Raw genomic sequence first — 26265 nt, forward strand, 5'->3', positions numbered from 1 at the left:
AAATGAAGGATAGTAGTGGATATAGGGTAAAAATAGACCTGCAATATTGAGTCTGGAGGATTTTCACAATTGAAACAGATTGGCGGTTGCTTACTCTGGATCAATTTCAAATATAAGTGCAGGATCGCAGGAGATCCAAAATAGGTTGAACTTGATGGACTGGTGTCTTTTTTCAACCTCATCAACTATGTTACTATGTCTACAAAGGTTTCCACCATGACACATGACTCAGTATTACATCTAGAATGTAACTGATTATTACACACTTCTATCCAACCTGCGCCAGTAGTATTATAGAGTATAATAACCAGACACCAGTATAACGGATGATGTAGGGTCTCTATAGTCCGTACCTGGCTCAGTGTGTCCGCGAGCCACAACACTGTCATAGCCACTAGGGGCGCTCTTCAGGCTGCAGTTATCTTGTGTGATGTGATATTCATTCCCCAAAGCCACCTCGTTCAGGAACATGATCCCCAGTCCATTAGAGGCGCAGCGGACTAGGAGGATAGAAAAGAGTAATCAGATCAAATTAAATTGAAGTTATTGCAATATATGTTCACTTTGCACATACACATAAGACCATTTTTAGACTTATTGCAGCCAGAAGTATTTGTGTATGATTGTTACACTGGAATATAAGCAGATGGATTGTGCAAAATCCACACACAACTCCCCCGCCCTTCCCGTTAGTTAACAGTAAGAAGTTTTGAGCAGTAAAGACTATGCTTGTCAAGATCTGGTAATCAGATCAGCGGCAGGTCAGGATTACAGGATGCCCACAAGATCTTTATGTTCAAAAGCAGCTAATGGGTTGTATTTAATAATCACAAAAGATATTTTTCAGAATGTTACCTATTTTATGTGTTTGTTGTTAGATACACTCTGCTCGAGAATGTATCTAGCAGTGGCTGTTACTTGAAAAAAAATGTTTCATGTTCCGGGGGAATCTCGCAAGTGTTTTGAATACATGCCTGTCCCCACAGACAGCGGAGCGACGACCCAGTGGTGAGGGCAGACAGGGTAGTTCCACAACAGATGACAGGCTAAAGCTTTGTGGCCTCTGGCCCAGGCCTCACTATCTCTGATACAGCTAAATGAACCCCAGCCTCAGCGCTCCATCCTAGCGCCTTTACACTCATCTCCCCCTCTGACTGACAACTTACCGTATCCTGCAGAAGTACCGTTCTCTGAGCCAAAATATATCCCTCGTCCCACACGTCCCCCTGAATGGGGCATTATCCGCAGGCCGCTTTTCAGGATTGCGGCTAACACCGCCACATTGGTACCGTGCCACAGCAATCGGCGGTTCTCAATGTCGTTGTGGACACTGAGCCGATTTTCCTGTGACAGGAAACAAATAGAGGTGGCGGTATTAGATCCACAGAATACGGGTGGTAAGACTAGCAATGGTGCAGTAATGGAAGAGCAAGTTTATTGACTATAAAGGAGAAAGTCAATGATGGAACAGACTGACAGCGGGCACCTAATGCTTGACACCCGCCCGGTGGTATATGTGTGCTTTGTACCCTTTAGAATAACTATCTATCATCATCATCATTTACTTCAGCAGATTTCGTAAAGTAGATGGGCTTATAGCATTTTGATAAATCCCATTATAATCAGACAGGTATGTAAAAAAAAAAAAAAAAAGTGCTGTAGGGAGAAGGAACATATAAAATGTGTGGAAGAGGGGTGCAGTGTGTGGTAGAGGGGTGCAGTGTATGGTAGAGGGGTGCAGCGTATGGTAGAGGGGTGCAGTGTGTGGTAGAGGGGTGCAGTGTGTGGTAGAGGGGTGCAGCGTATGGTAGAGGGGTGCAGCGTGTGGTAGAGGGGTGCAGCGTGTGGTAGAGGGGTGTGGTAGAGGGGTACAGCGTATGGTAGAGGGGTGCAGCGTGTGGTAGAGGGGTGCAGCGTGTGGTAGAGGGGTGTGGTAGAGGGGTACAGCGTATGGTAGAGGGGTGCAGCGTGTGGTAGAGGGGTGTGGTAGAGGGGTGCAGCGTATGGTAGAGGGGTGCAGCGTGTGGTAGAGGGGTGCAGCGTGTGGTAGAGGGGTGTGGTAGAGGGGTACAGCGTATGGTAGAGGGGTGCAGCGTATGGTAGAGGGGTGCAGCGTGTGGTAGAGGGGTGCAGCGTGTGGTAGAGGGGTGCAGTGGTAGAGGGGTACAGCGTATGGTAGAGGGGTGCAGCGTGTGGTAGAGGGGTGCAGCGTGTGGTAGAGGGGTGCAGCGTGTGGTAGAGGGGTGTGGTAGAGGGGTACAGCGTATGGTAGAGGGGTGCAGTGTATGGTAGAGGGGTGCGGCGTATGGTAGAGGGGTGCAGTGTATGGTAGAGGGGTACAGTGTGTGGTAGAGGGGTGCAGCGTGTGGTAGAGGGGTGCAGCGTGTGGTAGAGGGGTGCAGCGTGTGGTAGAGGGGTGCAGTGGTAGAGGGGTACAGCGTATGGTAGAGGGGTGCAGCGTGTGGTAGAGGGGTGCAGCGTGTGGTAGAGGGGTGCAGCGTATGGTAGAGGGGTGCAGCATATGGTAGAGGGGTGCGGCGTATGGTAGAGGGGTGTGGCGTATGGTAGAGGGGTGTGGCGTGTGGTAGAGGGGTACAGCGTATGGTAGAGGGGTGCAGCGTATGGTAGAGGGGTGCAGCGCATGGTAGAGGGGTGCAGCGTATGGTAGAGGGGTGTGGTAGAGGGGTACAGCGTATGGTAGAGGGGTGCGGCGTATGGTAGAGGGGTGCGGCGTATGGTAGAGGGGTGCGGCGTATGGTAGAGGGGTGCAGTGTGTGGTAGAGGGGTGCAGTGTGTGGTAGAGGGGTGCAGTGTGTGGTAGAGGGGTGCAGTGTATGGTAAAGGGGTGCAGCGTATGGTAGAGGGACGCAGGTTTGAGGCATAATATGATCTGTGTGGCATAATATGAATGTTTATTTGTTGGTCCCATTAATATTAATATTATACTGATATTAGCGTGATAAAATAAGAAATAATTAAATGTTACATAAATATACATACACAGTGGTCAAAGTGGAAATTTAGAAGTGGCGGTATGGATAATGTAAGTGAATGGAATTTGATAATCAACACGGTAAAAGAGATGGCGTATGGCATACCACTGTACAACAGCAATCTTCCACTATATATATATATATATTATACATACAACTGGCACTTCTGCCGGTGCACCGACCCTGATGTAGGGTAAATATTGGCTGCTTCTGGGCACCTTAATTTTTATACTGCAAATTTAGAGCCGAGTTCGAATCATCCAACTTTAATTCTGTCCACACATTTTATATCTGCAGCACAACATGGCTTTTCCAAGGTGCTAAATTGCGCATTGTATCTGTAAATGAGGTCCGTAGCGCTATCTATAACTGACCTCGTTCTCTCTGTCCACGCGCCAGACATTCAGGAGTTTAATATGACGGTAGGTGGGTCCTGTCTGTTTCACGGTCTTATCAATCACCTACGACAGATATAAGACGTTACGTGGGTACTGGCCTCAATTTAATTTTTTATTCCTTTAACAGAGCTCTAAAGCCAAAAGTGAAAATGTTATTGTTAATAATCAAAACTCCTTAGAGACACTTATATTTTTTCCAAATGAGCCATTTGTTGAGAATTACTTACTTATGTATGTCCATCCCAAAAATGATGTCACTGTTAGTTTTTCCTTCTGTCCACTAGTATAGTCACTGACAGCCTTAAAGCAACGGTATATCAAACTATTATTTTGCTTATACCCTCTTAGATCTTTCAACCTGGGGTCATGTATCTGACCAATGACACTGAAGTATCTCTGTTATTATACTTAATTATTCTGTTTTATGACAGCTGCACTTTGTGTTTTCCTTCACTTAGTTGCAATCAATTATAAATCCCAGTAAGAAGGTAGAAGGAACTGGTGCACCCTGTGATTTCACAATGTTGTCACTTATAACCACCAAAGCCAAGAAATGTTTAATGGACATATCCACTGAAATGATGTTCTGAAATCATTTTTAATATCGCTATATTGGGCACTACAACTTCCTCGAATAACGCCTGTTATTTAGATAGGACTCCTGCCTGAAATTGTCAGCTGATATCACAGAAACAAACTGTTGCTGCCAATTGACAGATATGTTGCCAATAAGTAACCCTGCTTAGCAACATCTGAAACCCTGGAAACAAACTGTAGACTGCACTGGTTGATTTAATGATTATAGATGTAGCTAAAGAAGGTCTGTTATTCACAACCTATCTGTCAAGAGGCAACAGTGTGTGTGTGAGTTTTCAATAGTCTATTTCAGGTAGTAGTCCGATACCAAATATTAGGAGTCATTCCAGTATTTTGATCCAGCCTAATAATTTTAATTTAACATCATATGACTCATTGTAAAATAAAAGTGTTCCATAATGAAATGTATAACCATAAGTAAAGGTGAAACACCCTGATATGTGGTGACTTTCAGTGTCTGCACCCAGATCGTCCCCACTCACACTCACTCTTACCTTGTACTCCTTAGATTTTGAATCAAGAAGGTTGAGTTCACATTTGAGTAACTGATAATCTACGTCCAGTGGATGGGGGACATCTAACAGTTCTGCTTCCTGCTCCTGCTTCAGTTTATCCGCCTGCAGAGTCTGAGCCAGTTCAATGTCTGCAAGGACCTGAGCGAGGACAGGGAGACAGTCACAACTACCCAGGATACAACACTGACACTTTGCCTCCAAAGAGGGTGTTCAAGAGCATTTGGCAGATTTGCTCCTTAAAACAACATAACCTTCCCCCATCACATAACATTGTATTTAAAGGTAAACTCGACCTAACAAATGCCTGAGTTCTGTACCTTGTCTAATGTTGCAGAAACAAGGGACTGAGATGCTCAGTATTCTATAGAGGTCAGCAGAGTGCCAGGGTCAGGAGAGAGAAAATTTAAAAACTACATCACAGAAACATCTTATTTTGCAGCACTTGGGGCTAAAGTAACAATAGAGAGCAACAAACACTTCTAGCTGCAATTAATTATCAATAAATATGGGAGACTCCCAGGGAAACCTCCCACTTGCAGATAGGAACAAGTATGGCAGCTTCCAGCAGGCAACCTGAACCATCGAACACAAATGAAATGTATGCAGTAATCCTGTTCCACAATCTTAAGAATTAAAAGCAACATACTACAGGTAAACTTTAACAGATGTGTAAACTGTAAATGTATGATATATGTACATGTATGTGCCGTGGCAGTACATAGAGCTGCTTTAATCTCATTGCAGTGTTCACTGTTTCTTCAGAGAGAGAGATCATGGTCTGTCCACTAGGGGGCAGCACTGAGACACGGAATTACAGATGGCTGTAGGTTACTGATAGGATAATAATGAGGAGCGGTACCAGTAACATGTCCTTCTTGGCCTGTAACACCTCCAGGCTCTCAATGACTGGGGGCGTCTGGCGTCCAAAGTTGTGGGGTATGATGGTGTAGAAGGTAGAGGACAAGTCGCTGAGCTCCTTCTTATTCGCCTTTCTGTCCATCGCGGCCTGAAGCGCCTCCAAAGCGTCGAATCCCTTCGCTATCTGCGCCTTACTCAGCTTTCCCAGAGGCATCTTCTTTATATCTGAAATACAAACAATTCACATTTACCCAACATCCCCCGTGTGCAGCTTTCCCTGACTCAGCCAATATCCAACATTACACCCATTTATGTAACTTCAAGTTTTATATTTTATTATACTAAACTCCACCTAAAACTAAATGCCAACTAATATTTTATGGCGTAACAATTTCCAATCATTGTAATGTAGCAATCCCTCCGTAACTGTAGAACTCGGATTTCCTTTCACGGTCTTATGAGTTCTACTGTCCCTGATCTAATAATTGTCCTCCACGTCCTCAGCACAAGTACCCAGGTTCATGGTCTGCATGGCTTCCTTGAACATGTCACTGCTGAATATCAGAGACATCAGGTCCTGGGTGGACTTGTCCAGGGAGCAGGGACGAACCTTCTTACACACTCCATCCACAGTGTCCACCTGGGGAGAGTAAGAACCTCGTAAGTATAAGAGATGGAGTTATTGAGGTCATCAAGCTGTTAGTATAAGGTCCTAGAACTACTAGTGCCCTCTCTGGTCAAAACATAACAATGAAGATTTGGAAGAAAGATGTCACAGTCGCTGCGTGGACTAATGGCCAAGTGACAGGATCAGCGTCAAATATACCTGGACACTTCTATAATAATTGGACACTTCTATATTTAGCTTTGCAGGTTTGGGTGTTGTGTAATTTCATAAATAGGGTAAAAAAAGTTTTTGGGTTGTAATATGCAAAAATTAAAAAACGTAAACTTAATGGGGGCTTTTCCCATTGTTAGATACGTCCCTTAACTCTTTAAAGGACAACAAGAACAACAGCGACACCTCCAGGTTCTAAAAATCAGACTGAAGTATCTGACAGGGGAACAATACATAGGGCTGAGTCATTAAGGAGAGCAAAGCAGAAAAAAGAAGTAACTTTGCATCTGGGCAAAACTATGTTGCATTGGAGGGGGAGGTAAATTTAAAATGTGGGGACAGATTTCTAGTTGCGGTAGGGCATGTCCTAGATCAACTTTAACTTTCAGTGTAAAAATAAAGCTATTAAGTATGTGTGTACTACATTAAAAAGCACCCAATATTTTCTTTACATGCAAAATAATAAACTAATTTGCACCCCTTGTATTGTAACATGGTTTGTCCAGGATCAAATTTACTAATTAAGTATAAGGAAACTGTGATTATGTTTAGGAGTTTATACGTGGTTAGAATGACAGTTAATGTCTGCTCAGTCGTTAATACATCCCGGTCTGACCTTGACAGTGGCCTCTCCCGTCTCTTCCTCGTCGTCACCGTGCTGGACCTCGATCATTGTATACTTTCCTGGGTGGGCGGTGAAATTCTCTCGCTCTGACCAGTTATTCTTAGTTTTGTCCTTAAACTTCTTCTCAAAATCTTTCTTAGCAGCCTCCAGACTTGGGAAGTGGGTCAGCTTGGACTGACCAGCCTCCCCCTGTAGGAAACAACGTCAGGAATCCGTCAAACAGCTGGAAGTTATTACAAAACCGCCATCGTGTGATTGTCATGGACAGGGGAGAATGTGGCTTATTCTGTTCATCTCTCATGTATCACTACTTAAGTGGTGGCTGGAGATAAAGTGGGCGGGATCTGCTGTCCAGGGCCACCAATGAGGCGTTGCGGGTGATGTCACCTGTCCAGGTAGATACTGCGGATTCTGTAGTGACACTCCTAGAGGACAATGTTGCGGTTGGATGCATGTTGGGAAACAGGCGCGAGGGTCCCACTATTATCCTAGTCAGGGACGTGGATGTGTAAGGGGTACAGGACAGTAGAGTACTCACCACCCGCCCCCAGCGATTCCAGCAGCAGGGAGTGCCAGATTTACCCTTCACACTGGAAATGAGTTGGATGATGTAGAACTTGTTGTTGTTGTTCCCAATGTTTGTTTGGTTTAACATACAATCATAATCCTCATAGACCTGAAATAATGACAGACACAGGGCATCACTAGACAACAGTCTATGGAGAAATAATAAATCACCATCTAGATGCCACAGGGACATCTTTATAAATGGACGAGACAGGAAAACGATTGGTGACATCTAATATCCATATAATCCTGTTGCAGGTTTAGTATCTTTTTTTTTTTTTTTTAATAAAACTTTACTGGCAAATCAGCATAATGCAAAACACAATATAAGATTTGAAACCTGTATTCTGCGACACAGAATTATAATAGTATTAGAAGTCACTTGAGAGTTCCGTGACTTGTAATAAATCAGGTAGGACGCCCAAATGATCGTCTCCTCTTAAATACGATTGGCTGCTGACGTTTATTCTTATGTGTTCTTGGATTCCAAATCACAAAACCCCACTGAGAATTTATAGCTCACTCACTAATAATATATCGCTGCTTCATTATATAATATTACAGAGTCAGTCTGTCCCTCCAGGTTAGAGCCCCCGGTACAGGCCTACACCCACCTCACAATTCTCAACACTGCTCATCGAACAGGCCGAGTCGATCTTGGCTTTCCCTTTCTGCTCAGATACTGATTTTAGAGCCTGTACGGCGCTCTGGAAGCGGTCCGGGGCCTGGATCACCTCCTCCGCCTCCTCCTCCTTCACTTCCTTCTTCACCTTGGTTCTCTTGCCCCTCGCGGTAGTCTTACCCTGGGCCGCTGCCTTCCTCTTCGGAGCCATTGTGTGGACAATTTCCAATCAGTAATTAGCTTTTATCTGTCTAGGGCAGATAGATAATGAAAATGAACATCTGATTGGCTGCGGAACAAGTTCAATTACACCGTGCATTGGGTCAATAATGTAAACTAGAGACTCGATCTACAGGGACAAAAATGGGACAAAAATGATCAGGGACAATTTCTTAAACCTGAGCATTAGGGGAAGTTGGACGCCCTGTGTTTGGCTGTGCTGAGCTCATTCCTTCCACCTTACATTGCATGTGATTTACATAGATTCACCTGCTGTCTCTCTCTGAATGGTGATCACTGAGCTGTCTCCTGGGTGTGGCTGACAGGTGAGTACTAAGTACTGAATACCAGAGTAACAGAGGGAAGGGACAGTGTAAATCCTCCCGGGAAGGTGTGTGAGACGTATGACTGTAATGTCTCAGTAACAGACGCCTAGGGGGTGATCAACCGTTTATACAATCTATGCTGTATGATACTTTACTGCACACAGCAGATTGCCCATTGCTGTACACAGCAGTCAGACTCTATCTGAAATGCCCAATAACAAAGGACAAAAGTATAAAGAGTTTGCCACAAGTAAATATAATATAACAGTACTAGTAAATAGCACGTTACTTTCCATACAGCAACTGTCGTCCCTCCCAGTCTCAGATTACCCTGCAGGCAGTAATATTCTGTATGACTCCCTATTGTACAGCTATACTGGCTACATACTCTATTATTACTACACGTATTACATCATTATGCAAATGTTTATCTTGTGATGTACAATGAACACAAGCCATGATCTTGTTCTTCCAGTTCAATCTCATTCTGCTTTATCAAATGTATTATCTGCCCTGTGTACCCAGAGTCTGTAGATCAGATCAGAGCTGTGATTCAGGGATAAGTCAGAATGTGATCAGCTCCTCTTTATGGAGAATAATCTCATATTACTGCTACCGGCTGTGAGTGGGTGTAACGTAATCATCTCCATACTGTATCCTCCTAACTAAAGTATGATAGCACAGTACAGGCAGGCTAACTGTGTCACTCTAGCTGTTGTGGAACTACAAGTCTCAGCATGTCCTGACACCTGTGGTGTCACAGCTAGCTCTCACAAGGTGCAGGGTACGTACCTCCTGATGTGTGGGCAGGTGACGGAGACTCACAGAGGAACAAGTCTGTACAAGCTGGTAACTGCTCACCACTCCTCCTCCTCCACTTCCTACTCTCCTCCTATTGGAAAATACACCAATCAATTATAGGGGTTTAAAGTTACAGAACCTTCAAAACTGTCTTAGGCCAGGGATATGGGGATATTTACCTAACAACAAATGTTCTGTGTGTCAGTACGATCCAGCAATGTTACATTGTATCTTCTGTGTGTCAGTACTATCCAGCAATGTTACATTGTATCTTCTGTGTGTCAGTACTATCCAGCAATGTTACATTGTATCTTCTGTGTGTCAGTACTATCCAGCAATGTTACATTGTATCTTCTGTGTGTCAGTAGGATTCAGCAATGTTACATTGTATCTTCTGTGTGTCAGTAATATCCAGCAATGTTACATTGTATCTTCTGTGTGTCAGTAAGATACAGCAATGTTACATTATATCTTCTGTGTGTCAGTAAGATCCAGCAATGTTACATTGTATCTTCTGTGTGTCAGTAAGATCCAGCAATGTTACATTGTATCTTCTGTGTGTCAGTAATATCCAGCAATGTTACATTGTATCTTACTGATATCTAACAGGTGCCGAAACTCTGTAATCTATTGTGTCCCAGTTTACATCAGTGCCAGTAACAATAATCAACACTATTTACAGATTATTTATAAGATTTATTTTAGAGTAACAAACATGAAATTTCTTTCCTGTGTGTAAAACAGAAAGTTTCACCAGTCTATCAATTATTATTATTATTATTCCGTATTTCTATAGCTCAAACATACTCAGTAGAGCTGTACAATCAGGGACACAAGCAGCACATAGCATGATAACTATATACAATGTTATGCAAGGTGAGATATATGGGGGCATCATGTTTGGAATAAGCAGTGATCAGTATGATACAATATACAGTATTATAGGGGACCACATTATAAAATATTGGGGGGAATTAAATCGTCCGCATTACTGTATAAAGTAACGTGGCCTGCGCACTATTACAGTTATTACAGTAATTTCAACACTGGCTTTTTCATCGCAGCTCCCTGAGCCGGCGAGCAGAAAGCTGGGTTGGTTTTACCGTAATAACTGTAATAGAGTTATTGCGGCGCTAATCTGGGGGGATTTGAATACCCCACAATGAGTCTATCCTTCAGTGGACTGAGGAGTGGGTGGAAATCTCAGGAAGGATACAGATTTCTGAAGCGATGTCGACTGAATTGGAGTCCGGACTTGTACTTGGACACTATCAATCCATTTATCTCATGGAAATAAAAGTCAGCATCTGCGTTTAATAACGTCATTATTTCTAAGAGTCATATATGATAGCACATTCATCATCATAACCATCATCATTTATTTATATAGCGCCAACATATTCCGTAGCGCTTTACAATTGGGGACAAACATAGTAAACTAATAAACAAACTGGGTAAAACAGACAAAGAGGTGAGAAGGCCGCTGCTCGCAAGCTTACAATCTATGGGAAATTGATGACACATTGATGACACATTGCGTCAGTGCTGCTGGGAGACACATAATCCATCCTCAGGGACTTTGTGCTGCTGAGTCTGTGATCTCAGCACGTCGGGGCTCATTCTCAGAGTGGGGCGCACATACAATGTGTCCTCAGGCGCCAATATATACATTTCTGCATTGTTAACCGGCGTCTCCTTGCGCCAAGTGAGGCAGAACGGGGGAGGGCAGTGACGGCCTGGCGTAGGCTGAGTACAGAGCGTTCAAGAACATTTCTTAAAGCACATATTTGTATTAATGATTGAAGCATTATGTGTTGTTCATTTATATGTTAAAATATATATATACATTTCTTTTAATGTGTTCTCATGTAACCTTATGTTGCACATATGGATTGTACATATCCTGCACTGTGTCCTGTCTACATATAGCGCGTAATGTTTAGGCAGAGACTACTTACACCCAGATTCAAATCAAAATGCAACACGAGGTCCACATGGACTGGCAAGTTCCGTGCTCTTTTTCTTAACTGCAAGTTGCGACTCCAAACATGAATCGTGCCCTGTGGGTCTCATGTAGAGTTAGGCATTAATCCAGCTGTAGGGGAAACCTTTCCACCAGGACAAACCATCTTGTGATGTATGGGGTGCACCAGGGGCGAATCTAGAATATTATTTTAAGGGGGAGGGGGATTTAGTCTCCTCCCCATTTTTGACAGCTAAATGGGGCGGAGACAACTGTGTGGTCCGTTCGGCAGATACAGGTAGGGAGAGTGTGCTGCCCGGTCACTTTGATTGTGTTTAAAACACAATCAGAGCAGCTGGACATGACTCTCTGTCTGTCTCTGCCGAACGGAGCTGCACATAGTTTGCAGCTGCAGGCAGCAAGCCCCTGCTAGCCCCGATCGCCCCCCACCTAGATCCGCCAGTGGGGTGCACATGCAATTATTATTATTTTTTCTGCTTTTGTATGCAATACACAAATACCAGGTAGCTCTATGAATACACTGTGATTTACAGGTATATTAGGATGCACCCCCCTACCCCCAACCAACGCTAGATCCGTCCACACAATTTAAATGCTCCCCCCGGATAGTAACATGGTTTTGCCTAGGTGGAAATTTGTACCTTCTAGCTGGATCAAATAATCCTCTAGTGTTATATTTTATATATCAGAATATCTACTTTTTCACTATTAGATCCCGCACCATTCACACTGTGACAACATTTGTCCTGTTCACTAGTGTGTGTGTGGGTGGGGGGGATCAGAGCACGAGCGTGTTCATGTGAATGTGACACAAATGTAGATGTATCCACAGATACACCTTTTAGGTGGTACGACTTCTGCAGGTGCTGGAGAACTGGTGCAACGATGACGATGCACTACCTATCTGCTGCATATCGAAACCTCCAGCTGATGATTAAATCATTAATGTTATGGCCTTATAATATCAAGCCCCAGCTGTCTATTCACATTACTTAATTGACATTTCCATTTGGATTACTGCAGGAAAGATGATTCCTACTTAATATAATAATAACATAATGTTATTTAATTCTACTTAGTGTTTGTATATAATTACATTGTATATTTAAAAGGCAACTAACCACTAACACTGTCACACCGCCTCTGTGCGGTATCGGATGGCGTAGGATATAAAGTGACATGTAGACCAATGTTTAACGCTGGAGTGCCAAAGAAAGACACAGATGGAATTAATACAACTGAACTGTTCAAGAGATTGAAGGGACTGAAAGATAAGGGGGGCCACCAAAGAAGGTGGCGACTAGTGAACATCATCATCATCATTTATTTATATAGCGCCAGCAGATTCCATAGCGCATTATAATTGGGAACAAACATTAATAAAACAATACTGGGTAATACATATAGAGAGGTAAGAGGGCCCTGCTCGCAAGCCTACAATCTATGGGACAAAGTTTTGATACACAAGGGTAAGTGCTACATCATATTGAATATTTGTCCAGCTAGAATGCAAAACTTACAAAGTATTTAGTGGGCTGTATGCTCAGTCACACAACTATGCTGGTCAGAGGGTTGTTGTCTTGTGTTAGTTGTGTAGAGGGTGGTAATAGGGTAACCTAGGGAGATTAAGAGGGTGGTAGAGGAATACTATAAGCTTGTCTGAAAAGGTGGGTTTTCAGAGAACACTTGAAGGTTTGAAGACTAGAGGAAAGTCTTACTGTGCAAGGGAAGGAATTCCACAAAGTGGGTGCAGCCGAAAAAATTCCTGCAACCGAGAATGAGAGGATGTGATGAGAGTGGAAGAGAGATGCAGATCTTGTGCAGAACGGGGGTGTCGAGTTGGGAGATATTTTGAGACAAGTGAGGAGATGTATGTTGGTGCAGCTTTGTTGATGCCCTTGTATGTTAGTAGAAGAATTTTATATTGGATTCGTTGAAAAACAGACAACCAATGTAGAGACTGACAGGGTGGCTCAACAGAGGAAGAACCGTTTGCAAGAAAAATCAATATAGCCGCTGCGTGCAAAATAGATTGTAGGGTATCGGGTCTGATTTTAGGAAGACCAGTAAGGAGGGAATTACAATAGTCTATGCCGATTAGACCTATCTAATGTGACTAGGAAGAAGACTGAGTTCACATGGGGCGGATGAGCAAGAAAGGGCTTTGCAGGATACAAAACAGGCAATCAGGACTCATAATGATCTTGGTCCCTTGAAACCAGATCAACCCTTTTATTCGGAAGTGACCGCACCTGAGCAGGGGATGTCTTGGGGCTTGTTGCAGAAATCTCCACATACTGGAGCAAATGGATTCTGGGCAAAACAATTTTCTCTTGTTCATAGAAGATATTCACCATTGGAGAAACAATTGTTAGCTGCTTACACAGCCTTACAACACGTGGAGTCTACTACAAAGCTGGATGGGTTCGACAAGAGGACGGCACGTACTGCCGTAGCTCAGAAACCAACATTGCACAAAGGGAAGTGGTACTTGAGTGAAATAGGTGGAGCGTCATCTCAAGACCCTGCTGATGTACATCAGTACACAGCCGACTGCTTTGGTCACCTTTCTATCAGATGAACATGAACAACCCCCCTCTCCAGATAGGGGGCAGCCCGGTGACAGAGGGTAAACCAACTGACAACTGCAGAGAAGTCCAGAGCCTGGTTCACCGATGGCTCAGCACAACTATTATATAATGGACGAGTATGGACAGCCGCTGCCTACCAACCAGTAACAGAAACTATAATTCATGAAGCAGGTTCCCACCATGGCCTTATCTGTGTGGAGTTTGTATGTTCTCCCCGTGTTTGCATGGGTTTCCTCAGGGTGCTCCGGTTTTCTCCCTCACTCCCAAAAACATACTAGTAGGTTAATTGGCTGCTATTAAATTGCCCTTAGTCTCTCTCGGTCTGTGTGTGTGTATGTTAGGGATTTAGATAGTAAGCTCCAATGGTGCAGCACTGCGGAATTAGTGGCGCTACATAAATAGATGATGATGATGAACAGCTTGCATAAGTCAGAGAGTGGAATGTGAAGGAAAAGGTTAACGGGATTGTGACTTATACAAGCCCCCCTGTTTTGTATATAACATACATACAATGATGACTGTTATGAAGTACAAAGAGATGTGCATATGTCCAGCGAAGAACTGGTTTTAATTAGTCTCAGGAGGGAGAAGGGAATGACGGGTGGATTCAAAGTTTATCATGAAGCGAAATTAGTGGCGCTATATAAATAGCTGATGATGATGATGATGAAGCGAATATCCAAATAGCCTCAGTCTCAGCTGGAACTTAGTGAATTCAGGATAATCTATTGGACATCCTTCTCCTGAGTGCTATACAGCAATGGGGCTCCTCATGTCAAGACATTTCTCAACAATCACATTGTATTCCGCAGCTAAGTATCTATTGATTTTATATTTAACTTTTATAGTAAACATTTGTATTCTCCTTTTTACAGTTATTGCAGTCTGTCAATCATTGTAATCTCACACAGGTATATAAGAGTTAATGTCCTTCCAGTGACAGCGCTGATATCACTTAGTGCCGCACGCCGCAGTGTATATATATATATATACAGATAGTGGCCAGCAAGCCTGGAGATAAGGTGCGATTTGAAGGGCCGGAGACACCCTAGAACTGAAGCAGCAGCAGGTAATGGATACGGGCTTGGCTCTCCTTGTAAATCAGGTACTCGCTCTGATAAAATGAGGACTGTTTGTATTTAGATAGTGTCACTGGTTTCCCTTGCGGAACAATTATCTTCCTCCCGTTCAGTTCTATCTCAATGTCCAGAGCAGGATCTGTGAATGCGGAGACATGAGATTAAGGGAAATCACTGAACATAACCAGTACAGCTTGACACATTGTAGCAAACATTATTGGCTGTACAACCACCTGCAGTGTAAGAGGGGGGAAGTTCTGAATAAACCTCATCTATCCTTCAAACAAAAACGGTCCACAGGCGCTGACAGTGGAATGAGACGTAGACGGATGGGTCGTAGCTGCCACATAGGCAGAAAGCATCACTTATAACTTTTTAATATAACTGAATTATACAGGTTGCTGAACCCTGATCTACACAAACAGCAACAACGTCCCATATAAGCAATCTACCCACTGCAACACCAACACTTACCCCCTTTAAATTAATTAATGTGATTTTTATTTAGAGAGTAAAGTTTCTATTCTTGCAGATGACACTAAACTCTGTAAGGTAATAAAATCAGAGCAAGATGTAGCTTCTCTACAGAGGGACTTAAATAAACTGGAGGATTGGGCGGCCAAATGGAATATGAGGTTTAACATAGAAAAAATGTAAGGTTATGCATTTAGGGATCAAAAACAAGAACGCAATCTATAAATTAAATGGAATTAATTTAGGAGAATCTATAATGGAAAAGGATTTGGGAGTGCTCGTAGACAGTAGACTTAGCAATAGTGCTCAATGTCAAGCAGCAGCTGCAAGGGCAAACAAAGTATTGGCATGCATAAAAAGGGGCATAGATGCAAGGGAAGACAGTGTAATTTTGCCACTGTATAAATCGTTGGTAAGACCTCATCTTGAATATGCAGTACAGTTCTGGGCACCACTCTATAAAAAGATCATTTGGAACTAGAAAGGGTTCAGAGAAGGGCGACAAAATTGATAAAGGGTATGGAGTCATTAAGTTATGAGGAAAGGTTAGCCAGTTTAGGAATGTTTACTTTAGAAAAGAGGCGTCTAAGGGGAGATATGATTACTATGTACAAATACATTAAGGGTCAATACAGAGAACTTTCATGGGAACTCTTTACCCCAAGGACCATACACAGGACACGCGGCCACCCCCTAAGTTTAGAGGAAAGGAAATTTCACAACCAGCAAAGGAAGGGGTTCTTTACAGTAAGGGCAGTCAAGATATGGAATTCATTGCCAGGGAAGGTTGTGATGGCAGATTCAATAGATATGTTTAAGAAAGGGTTAGACAAATTTTTAGCGGAAAAGTGTATCCAGGGATACGACCGTTAATTAAAATGAAGGATAGTAGTGGATATAGGGTAAAAATAGACCTGCAATATTGAGTCTGGAGGATTTTCACAATTGAAACAGATTGGCGGTTGCTTACTCTGGATCAATTTCAAATATAAGTGCAGGATCGCAGGAGATCCAAAATAGGTTGAACTTGATGGACTGGTGTCTTTTTTCAACCTCATCAACTATGTTACTATGTCTACAAAGGTTTCCACCATGACACATGACTCAGTATTACATCTAGAATGTAACTGATTATTACACACTTCTATCCAACCTGCGCCAGTAGTATTATAGAGTATAATAACCAGACACCAGTATAACGGATGATGTAGGGTCTCTATAGTCCGTACCTGGCTCAGTGTGTCCGCGAGCCACAACACTGTCATAGCCACTAGGGGCGCTCTTCAGGCTGCAGTTATCTTGTGTGATGTGATATTCATTCCCCAAAGCCACCTCGTTCAGGAACATGATCCCCAGTCCATTAGAGGCGCAGCGGACTAGGAGGATAGAAAAGAGTAATCAGATCAAATTAAATTGAAGTTATTGCAATATATGTTCACTTTGCACATACACATAAGACCATTTTTAGACTTATTGCAGCCAGAAGTATTTGTGTATGATTGTTACACTGGAATATAAGCAGATGGATTGTGCAAAATCCACACACAACTCCCCCGCCCTTCCCGTTAGTTAACAGTAAGAAGTTTTGAGCAGTAAAGACTATGCTTGTCAAGATCTGGTAATCAGATCAGCGGCAGGTCAGGATTACAGGATGCCCACAAGATCTTTATGTTCAAAAGCAGCTAATGGGTTGTATTTAATAATCACAAAAGATATTTTTCAGAATGTTACCTATTTTATGTGTTTGTTGTTAGATACACTCTGCTCGAGAATGTATCTAGCAGTGGCTGTTACTTGAAAAAAAATGTTTCATGTTCCGGGGGAATCTCGCAAGTGTTTTGAATACATGCCTGTCCCCACAGACAGCGGAGCGACGACCCAGTGGTGAGGGCAGACAGGGTAGTTCCACAACAGATGACAGGCTAAAGCTTTGTGGCCTCTGGCCCAGGCCTCACTATCTCTGATACAGCTAAATGAACCCCAGCCTCAGCGCTCCATCCTAGCGCCTTTACACTCATCTCCCCCTCTGACTGACAACTTACCGTATCCTGCAGAAGTACCGTTCTCTGAGCCAAAATATATCCCTCGTCCCACACGTCCCCCTGAATGGGGCATTATCCGCAGGCCGCTTTTCAGGATTGCGGCTAACACCGCCACATTGGTACCGTGCCACAGCAATCGGCGGTTCTCAATGTCGTTGTGGACACTGAGCCGATTTTCCTGTGACAGGAAACAAATAGAGGTGGCGGTATTAGATCCACAGAATACGGGTGGTAAGACTAGCAATGGTGCAGTAATGGAAGAGCAAGTTTATTGACTATAAAGGAGAAAGTCAATGATGGAACAGACTGACAGCGGGCACCTAATGCTTGACACCCGCCCGGTGGTATATGTGTGCTTTGTACCCTTTAGAATAACTATCTATCATCATCATCATTTACTTCAGCAGATTTCGTAAAGTAGATGGGCTTATAGCATTTTGATAAATCCCATTATAATCAGACAGGTATGTAAAAAAAAAAAAAAAAAGTGCTGTAGGGAGAAGGAACATATAAAATGTGTGGAAGAGGGGTGCAGTGTGTGGTAGAGGGGTGCAGTGTATGGTAGAGGGGTGCAGCGTATGGTAGAGGGGTGCAGTGTGTGGTAGAGGGGTGCAGTGTGTGGTAGAGGGGTGCAGCGTATGGTAGAGGGGTGCAGCGTGTGGTAGAGGGGTGCAGCGTGTGGTAGAGGGGTGTGGTAGAGGGGTACAGCGTATGGTAGAGGGGTGCAGCGTGTGGTAGAGGGGTGCAGCGTGTGGTAGAGGGGTGTGGTAGAGGGGTACAGCGTATGGTAGAGGGGTGCAGCGTGTGGTAGAGGGGTGTGGTAGAGGGGTGCAGCGTATGGTAGAGGGGTGCAGCGTGTGGTAGAGGGGTGCAGCGTGTGGTAGAGGGGTGTGGTAGAGGGGTACAGCGTATGGTAGAGGGGTGCAGTGTGTGGTAGAGGGGTGCAGTGTATGGTAGAGGGGTGCAGCGTATGGTAGAGGGGTGCAGCGTGTGGTAGAGGGGTGCAGCGTGTGGTAGAGGGGTGCAGTGGTAGAGGGGTACAGCGTATGGTAGAGGGGTGCAGCGTGTGGTAGAGGGGTGCAGCGTGTGGTAGAGGGGTGCAGCGTGTGGTAGAGGGGTGTGGTAGAGGGGTACAGCGTATGGTAGAGGGGTGCAGTGTATGGTAGAGGGGTGCGGCGTATGGTAGAGGGGTGCAGTGTATGGTAGAGGGGTACAGTGTGTGGTAGAGGGGTGCAGCGTGTGGTAGAGGGGTGCAGCGTGTGGTAGAGGGGTGCAGCGTGTGGTAGAGGGGTGCAGTGGTAGAGGGGTACAGCGTATGGTAGAGGGGTGCAGCGTGTGGTAGAGGGGTGCAGCGTGTGGTAGAGGGGTGCAGCGTATGGTAGAGGGGTGCAGCATATGGTAGAGGGGTGCGGCGTATGGTAGAGGGGTGTGGCGTATGGTAGAGGGGTGTGGCGTGTGGTAGAGGGGTACAGCGTATGGTAGAGGGGTGCAGCGCATGGTAGAGGGGTGCAGCGTATGGTAGAGGGGTGCAGCGTATGGTAGAGGGGTGTGGTAGAGGGGTACAGCGTATGGTAGAGGGGTGCGGCGTATGGTAGAGGGGTGCGGCGTATGGTAGAGGGGTGCGGCGTATGGTAGAGGGGTGCAGTGTGTGGTAGAGGGGTGCAGTGTGTGGTAGAGGGGTGCAGTGTGTGGTAGAGGGGTGCAGTGTATGGTAAAGGGGTGCAGCGTATGGTAGAGGGACGCAGGTTTGAGGCATAATATGATCTGTGTGGCATAATATGAATGTTTATTTGTTGGTCCCATTAATATTAATATTATACTGATATTAGCGTGATAAAATAAGAAATAATTAAATGTTACATAAATATACATACACAGTGGTCAAAGTGGAAATTTAGAAGTGGCGGTATGGATAATGTAAGTGAATGGAATTTGATAATCAACACGGTAAAAGAGATGGCGTATGGCATACCACTGTACAACAGCAATCTTCCACTATATATATATATATATTATACATACAACTGGCACTTCTGCCGGTGCACCGACCCTGATGTAGGGTAAATATTGGCTGCTTCTGGGCACCTTAATTTTTATACTGCAAATTTAGAGCCGAGTTCGAATCATCCAACTTTAATTCTGTCCACACATTTTATATCTGCAGCACAACATGGCTTTTCCAAGGTGCTAAATTGCGCATTGTATCTGTAAATGAGGTCCGTAGCGCTATCTATAACTGACCTCGTTCTCTCTGTCCACGCGCCAGACATTCAGGAGTTTAATATGACGGTAGGTGGGTCCTGTCTGTTTCACGGTCTTATCAATCACCTACGACAGATATAAGACGTTACGTGGGTACTGGCCTCAATTTAATTTTTTATTCCTTTAACAGAGCTCTAAAGCCAAAAGTGAAAATGTTATTGTTAATAATCAAAACTCCTTAGAGACACTTATATTTTTTCCAAATGAGCCATTTGTTGAGAATTACTTACTTATGTATGTCCATCCCAAAAATGATGTCACTGTTAGTTTTTCCTTCTGTCCACTAGTATAGTCACTGACAGCCTTAAAGCAACGGTATATCAAACTATTATTTTGCTTATACCCTCTTAGATCTTTCAACCTGGGGTCATGTATCTGACCAATGACACTGAAGTATCTCTGTTATTATACTTAATTATTCTGTTTTATGACAGCTGCACTTTGTGTTTTCCTTCACTTAGTTGCAATCAATTATAAATCCCAGTAAGAAGGTAGAAGGAACTGGTGCACCCTGTGATTTCACAATGTTGTCACTTATAACCACCAAAGCCAAGAAATGTTTAATGGACATATCCACTGAAATGATGTTCTGAAATCATTTTTAATATCGCTATATTGGGCACTACAACTTCCTCGAATAACGCCTGTTATTTAGATAGGACTCCTGCCTGAAATTGTCAGCTGATATCACAGAAACAAACTGTTGCTGCCAATTGACAGATATGTTGCCAATAAGTAACCCTGCTTAGCAACATCTGAAACCCTGGAAACAAACTGTAGACTGCACTGGTTGATTTAATGATTATAGATGTAGCTAAAGAAGGTCTGTTATTCACAACCTATCTGTCAAGAGGCAACAGTGTGTGTGTGAGTTTTCAATAGTCTATTTCAGGTAGTAGTCCGATACCAAATATTAGGAGTCATTCCAGTATTTTGATCCAGCCTAATAATTTTAATTTAACATCATATGACTCATTGTAAAATAAAAGTGTTCCATAATGAAATGTATAACCATAAGTAAAGGTGAAACACCCTGATATGTGGTGACTTTCAGTGTCTGCACCCAGATCGTCCCCACTCACACTCACTCTTACCTTGTACTCCTTAGATTTTGAATCAAGAAGGTTGAGTTCACATTTGAGTAACTGATAATCTACGTCCAGTGGATGGGGGACATCTAACAGTTCTGCTTCCTGCTCCTGCTTCAGTTTATCCGCCTGCAGAGTCTGAGCCAGTTCAATGTCTGCAAGGACCTGAGCGAGGACAGGGAGACAGTCACAACTACCCAGGATACAACACTGACACTTTGCCTCCAAAGAGGGTGTTCAAGAGCATTTGGCAGATTTGCTCCTTAAAACAACATAACCTTCCCCCATCACATAACATTGTATTTAAAGGTAAACTCGACCTAACAAATGCCTGAGTTCTGTACCTTGTCTAATGTTGCAGAAACAAGGGACTGAGATGCTCAGTATTCTATAGAGGTCAGCAGAGTGCCAGGGTCAGGAGAGAGAAAATTTAAAAACTACATCACAGAAACATCTTATTTTGCAGCACTTGGGGCTAAAGTAACAATAGAGAGCAACAAACACTTCTAGCTGCAATTAATTATCAATAAATATGGGAGACTCCCAGGGAAACCTCCCACTTGCAGATAGGAACAAGTATGGCAGCTTCCAGCAGGCAACCTGAACCATCGAACACAAATGAAATGTATGCAGTAATCCTGTTCCACAATCTTAAGAATTAAAAGCAACATACTACAGGTAAACTTTAACAGATGTGTAAACTGTAAATGTATGATATATGTACATGTATGTGCCGTGGCAGTACATAGAGCTGCTTTAATCTCATTGCAGTGTTCACTGTTTCTTCAGAGAGAGAGATCATGGTCTGTCCACTAGGGGGCAGCACTGAGACACGGAATTACAGATGGCTGTAGGTTACTGATAGGATAATAATGAGGAGCGGTACCAGTAACATGTCCTTCTTGGCCTGTAACACCTCCAGGCTCTCAATGACTGGGGGCGTCTGGCGTCCAAAGTTGTGGGGTATGATGGTGTAGAAGGTAGAGGACAAGTCGCTGAGCTCCTTCTTATTCGCCTTTCTGTCCATCGCGGCCTGAAGCGCCTCCAAAGCGTCGAATCCCTTCGCTATCTGCGCCTTACTCAGCTTTCCCAGAGGCATCTTCTTTATATCTGAAATACAAACAATTCACATTTACCCAACATCCCCCGTGTGCAGCTTTCCCTGACTCAGCCAATATCCAACATTACACCCATTTATGTAACTTCAAGTTTTATATTTTATTATACTAAACTCCACCTAAAACTAAATGCCAACTAATATTTTATGGCGTAACAATTTCCAATCATTGTAATGTAGCAATCCCTCCGTAACTGTAGAACTCGGATTTCCTTTCACGGTCTTATGAGTTCTACTGTCCCTGATCTAATAATTGTCCTCCACGTCCTCAGCACAAGTACCCAGGTTCATGGTCTGCATGGCTTCCTTGAACATGTCACTGCTGAATATCAGAGACATCAGGTCCTGGGTGGACTTGTCCAGGGAGCAGGGACGAACCTTCTTACACACTCCATCCACAGTGTCCACCTGGGGAGAGTAAGAACCTCGTAAGTATAAGAGATGGAGTTATTGAGGTCATCAAGCTGTTAGTATAAGGTCCTAGAACTACTAGTGCCCTCTCTGGTCAAAACATAACAATGAAGATTTGGAAGAAAGATGTCACAGTCGCTGCGTGGACTAATGGCCAAGTGACAGGATCAGCGTCAAATATACCTGGACACTTCTATAATAATTGGACACTTCTATATTTAGCTTTGCAGGTTTGGGTGTTGTGTAATTTCATAAATAGGGTAAAAAAAGTTTTTGGGTTGTAATATGCAAAAATTAAAAAACGTAAACTTAATGGGGGCTTTTCCCATTGTTAGATACGTCCCTTAACTCTTTAAAGGACAACAAGAACAACAGCGACACCTCCAGGTTCTAAAAATCAGACTGAAGTATCTGACAGGGGAACAATACATAGGGCTGAGTCATTAAGGAGAGCAAAGCAGAAAAAAGAAGTAACTTTGCATCTGGGCAAAACTATGTTGCATTGGAGGGGGAGGTAAATTTAAAATGTGGGGACAGATTTCTAGTTGCGGTAGGGCATGTCCTAGATCAACTTTAACTTTCAGTGTAAAAATAAAGCTATTAAGTATGTGTGTACTACATTAAAAAGCACCCAATATTTTCTTTACATGCAAAATAATAAACTAATTTGCACCCCTTGTATTGTAACATGGTTTGTCCAGGATCAAATTTACTAATTAAGTATAAGGAAACTGTGATTATGTTTAGGAGTTTATACGTGGTTAGAATGACAGTTAATGTCTGCTCAGTCGTTAATACATCCCGGTCTGACCTTGACAGTGGCCTCTCCCGTCTCTTCCTCGTCGTCACCGTGCTGGACCTCGATCATTGTATACTTTCCTGGGTGGGCGGTGAAATTCTCTCGCTCTGACCAGTTATTCTTAGTTTTGTCCTTAAACTTCTTCTCAAAATCTTTCTTAGCAGCCTCCAGACTTGGGAAGTGGGTCAGCTTGGACTGACCAGCCTCCCCCTGTAGGAAACAACGTCAGGAATCCGTCAAACAGCTGGAAGTTATTACAAAACCGCCATCGTGTGATTGTCATGGACAGGGGAGAATGTGGCTTATTCTGTTCATCTCTCATGTATCACTACTTAAGTGGTGGCTGGAGATAAAGTGGGCGGGATCTGCTGTCCAGGGCCACCAATGAGGCGTTGCGGGTGATGTCACCTGTCCAGGTAGATACTGCGGATTCTGTAGTGACACTCCTAGAGGACAATGTTGCGGTTGGATGCATGTTGGGAAACAGGCGCGAGGGTCCCACTATTATCCTAGTCAGGGACGTGGATGTGTAAGGGGTACAGGACAGTAGAGTACTCACCACCCGCCCCCAGCGATTCCAGCAGCAGGGAGTGCCAGATTTACCCTTCACACTGGAAATGAGTTGGATGATGTAGAACTTGTTGTTGTTGTTCCCAATGTTTGTTTGGTTTAACATACAATCATAATCCTCATAGACCTGAAATAATGACAGACACAGGGCATCACTAGACAACAGTCTATGGAGAAATAATGAGTCACCATCTAGATGCCACAGGGACATCTATATAAATGGGCGAGACAGGAAAACGATTGGTGACATCTAATATCCATATAATCCTGTTGCAGGTTTAGTATCTTTTTTTTTTTAAATAAAACTTTATTGACAAATCAGCATAATGCAAAACACAATATAAGATTTGAAACCTGTATCCTGTGACACAGAATTATAATAGTATTAGAAGTTACTTGAGAGTTCTGTGACTTGTAATAAATCAGGTATGACCCCTGAATAAACATCTCCTCTTAATTGGTTGCTGACGTTTATTCTTATGTGTTCTTGGATTCCAAATCACAAAACCCCACTGAGGATTTATAGCTCACTCACTAATAATATATCGCTGCTTCATTATATAATATTACAGAGTCAGTCTGTCCCTCCAGGTTAGAGCCCGCGGTACAGACCTACACCCACCTCACAATTCTCAACACTGCTCATTGAACAGGCCGAGTCGATCTTGGCTTTCCCTTTCTGCTCAGATACTGATTTTAGAGCCTGTACGGCGCTCTGGAAGCGGTCCGGGGCCTGGATCACCTCCTCCGCCTCCTCCTCCTTCACTTCCTTCTTCACCTTGGTTCTCTTGCCCCTCGCGGTAGTCTTACCCTGGGCCGCTGCCTTCCTCTTCGGAGCCATTGTGTGGGCAATTTCTATGCCCAGAAGAGAGAAAACATTTCCATACCATAACAGAATTATTAGTAACTGTAACTATGTTATTCCGCATAGACGACATTTGCAGCTATGTTGTCGGGGAATGCAGGACACCACACACCCCTGGTTCTCTCCTACCGGACCGTCCAAGTCAGTGACACCAAGCTGAGCGCAGTCAGATTTATTAGGAAAATATTTACAAAATAATTAAACAGAAGTACTCCTCTGCATCGGAGTTATTATCTTTTACAGCAGGATACCAGACTAGAGCAGGGGCCTAGTACAAAAAGTTTGAACAGTCCTCAGACTGTACTCACATTGGGCCGTTTGTTACGATGGCTGTCGGGTTCTCTTACTGCTTTGTATCCGACTGAGACCACATATGCCCCCAGCAAGTGCTCTGTTACATCTGTGTATCCGACCCAGACTTTATACACCCCCAGCTCCTCTATCGGGAGCTCAGTCCAAGCCGTCCACACGCTCCATGAGTCAGGGCTCATACCCCACAGCTTTATAAAATGGTATAATACCTTCCATGGACACCTGATGAACAGAGGCATCTATGTGTGTACAGTGTGAGTATGTGATTTACATAGATTCACCTGCTGGAAAGCCAAGTGTCTCTCTGAATGGTGATCACTGAGCTGTCTCCTGGGTGTGGCTGACAGGTGAGTACTAAGTACTGAATACCAGAGTAACAGAGGGAAGGGACAGTGTAAGTCCTCCCGGGAAGGTGTATGAGAAGGGGGTGATCAACCGTTTATATAAACTATGCTGTATGATCTATAATGTATGATCTGTGATGTGTGATCTATAATGTATGATCTGTGATGTGTGATGTATGATCTATAATGTATGATCTATGATGTGTTTGTTATGTGTGATGTATGAGCTATAATGTATGATCTATGATGTGTGATGTATGAGCTATAATGTATGATCTATGATGTGTGATGTATGAGCTATAATGTATGATCTATGATGTGTGATGTATGAGCTATAATGTATGATCTATGATGTGTGATGTATGAGCTATAATGTATGATCTATGATGTGTGATGTATGAGCTATAATGTATGATCTATGAGGTGTGATGTATGAGCTATAATGTATGATCTATGATGTGTGATGTATGAGCTATAATGTATGATCTATGATGTGTGATGTATGAGCTATAATGTATGATCTATGAGGTGTGATGTATGAGCTATAATGTATGATCTATGATGTGTGATGTATGAGCTATAATGTATGATCTATGATGTGTGATGTATGAGCTATAATGTATGATCTATGATGTGTGATGTATGAGCTATAATGTATGATCTATGATGTGTGATGTATGAGCTATAATGTATGATCTATGAGGTGTGATGTATGAGCTATAATGTATGATCTATGATGTGTGATGTATAAGCTATAATGTATGATCTATGATGTGTGATGTATGAGCTATAATGTATGATCTATGAGGTGTGATGTATGAGCTATAATGTATGATCTATGATGTGTGATGTATGAGCTATAATGTATGATCTATGATGTGTGATGTATGAGCTATAATGTATGATCTATGATGTGTGATGTATGAGCTATAATGTATGATCTATGATGTGTGATGTATGAGCTATAA

At 43.3% G+C, this 26265-nt stretch overlaps 2 protein-coding genes across 6 annotated transcripts in view; both read right to left on the bottom strand.

Moving 5' to 3' along the window:
• Window positions 1–26265, bottom strand: part of LOC142099887 (protein mono-ADP-ribosyltransferase PARP3-like) — a 32921-nt gene that overhangs the window by 3975 nt on the left and 2681 nt on the right. For 2 of the 4 annotated variants that reach the window (XR_012678629.1, XM_075183817.1), the window contains exons 2-10: window positions 8006–8264; window positions 7363–7500; window positions 6816–7013; window positions 5875–6001; window positions 5363–5586; window positions 4483–4641; window positions 3368–3454; window positions 1167–1344; window positions 354–500 (exon numbers count right to left, since the gene is read on the bottom strand). Coding sequence is in view for 3 of the 4 variants with exons in the window: in XM_075183817.1 (XP_075039918.1) it covers window positions 354–500; window positions 1167–1344; window positions 3368–3454; window positions 4483–4641; window positions 5363–5586; window positions 5875–6001; window positions 6816–7013; window positions 7363–7500; window positions 8006–8224 (1477 nt within the window). In the remaining variant the exon portion in view is untranslated. Of the gene's footprint in view, window positions 1–353; window positions 501–1166; window positions 1345–3367; window positions 3455–4482; window positions 4642–5362; window positions 5587–5874; window positions 6002–6815; window positions 7014–7362; window positions 7501–8005; window positions 8265–9350; window positions 9434–26265 lie in introns of those variants that run through there. The other 2 variants (XM_075183819.1, XM_075183820.1) reach the window with 2 other exon arrangements.
• Window positions 12389–24632, bottom strand: LOC142099886 (protein mono-ADP-ribosyltransferase PARP3-like). 2 transcript variants are annotated; one of them, XR_012678628.1, is made up of 11 exons: window positions 24399–24632; window positions 23766–23903; window positions 23219–23416; window positions 22278–22404; window positions 21766–21989; window positions 20886–21044; window positions 19771–19857; window positions 17530–17707; window positions 16717–16863; window positions 14407–15152; window positions 12389–14291 (listed from the first exon to the last, which is right to left on the bottom strand). XR_012678628.1 is itself a non-coding variant. In XM_075183816.1 (10 exons), the coding sequence occupies exons 1-10, from the start codon at window positions 24615–24617 to the stop codon at window positions 14983–14985; spliced, it is 1647 nt and encodes a 548-aa protein (XP_075039917.1). In that variant the 5' UTR covers window positions 24618–24632; the 3' UTR covers window positions 12389–14982. The 2 variants fall into 2 exon arrangements, 1 of the variants encoding a protein (XP_075039917.1); XM_075183816.1 differs by having other exon boundaries at window positions 12389–15152.

The sequence above is a fragment of the Mixophyes fleayi genome, chromosome 8 (assembly GCF_038048845.1).
Source record: "Mixophyes fleayi isolate aMixFle1 chromosome 8, aMixFle1.hap1, whole genome shotgun sequence".
Taxonomy (NCBI): Eukaryota; Metazoa; Chordata; class Amphibia; order Anura; family Limnodynastidae; genus Mixophyes; species Mixophyes fleayi.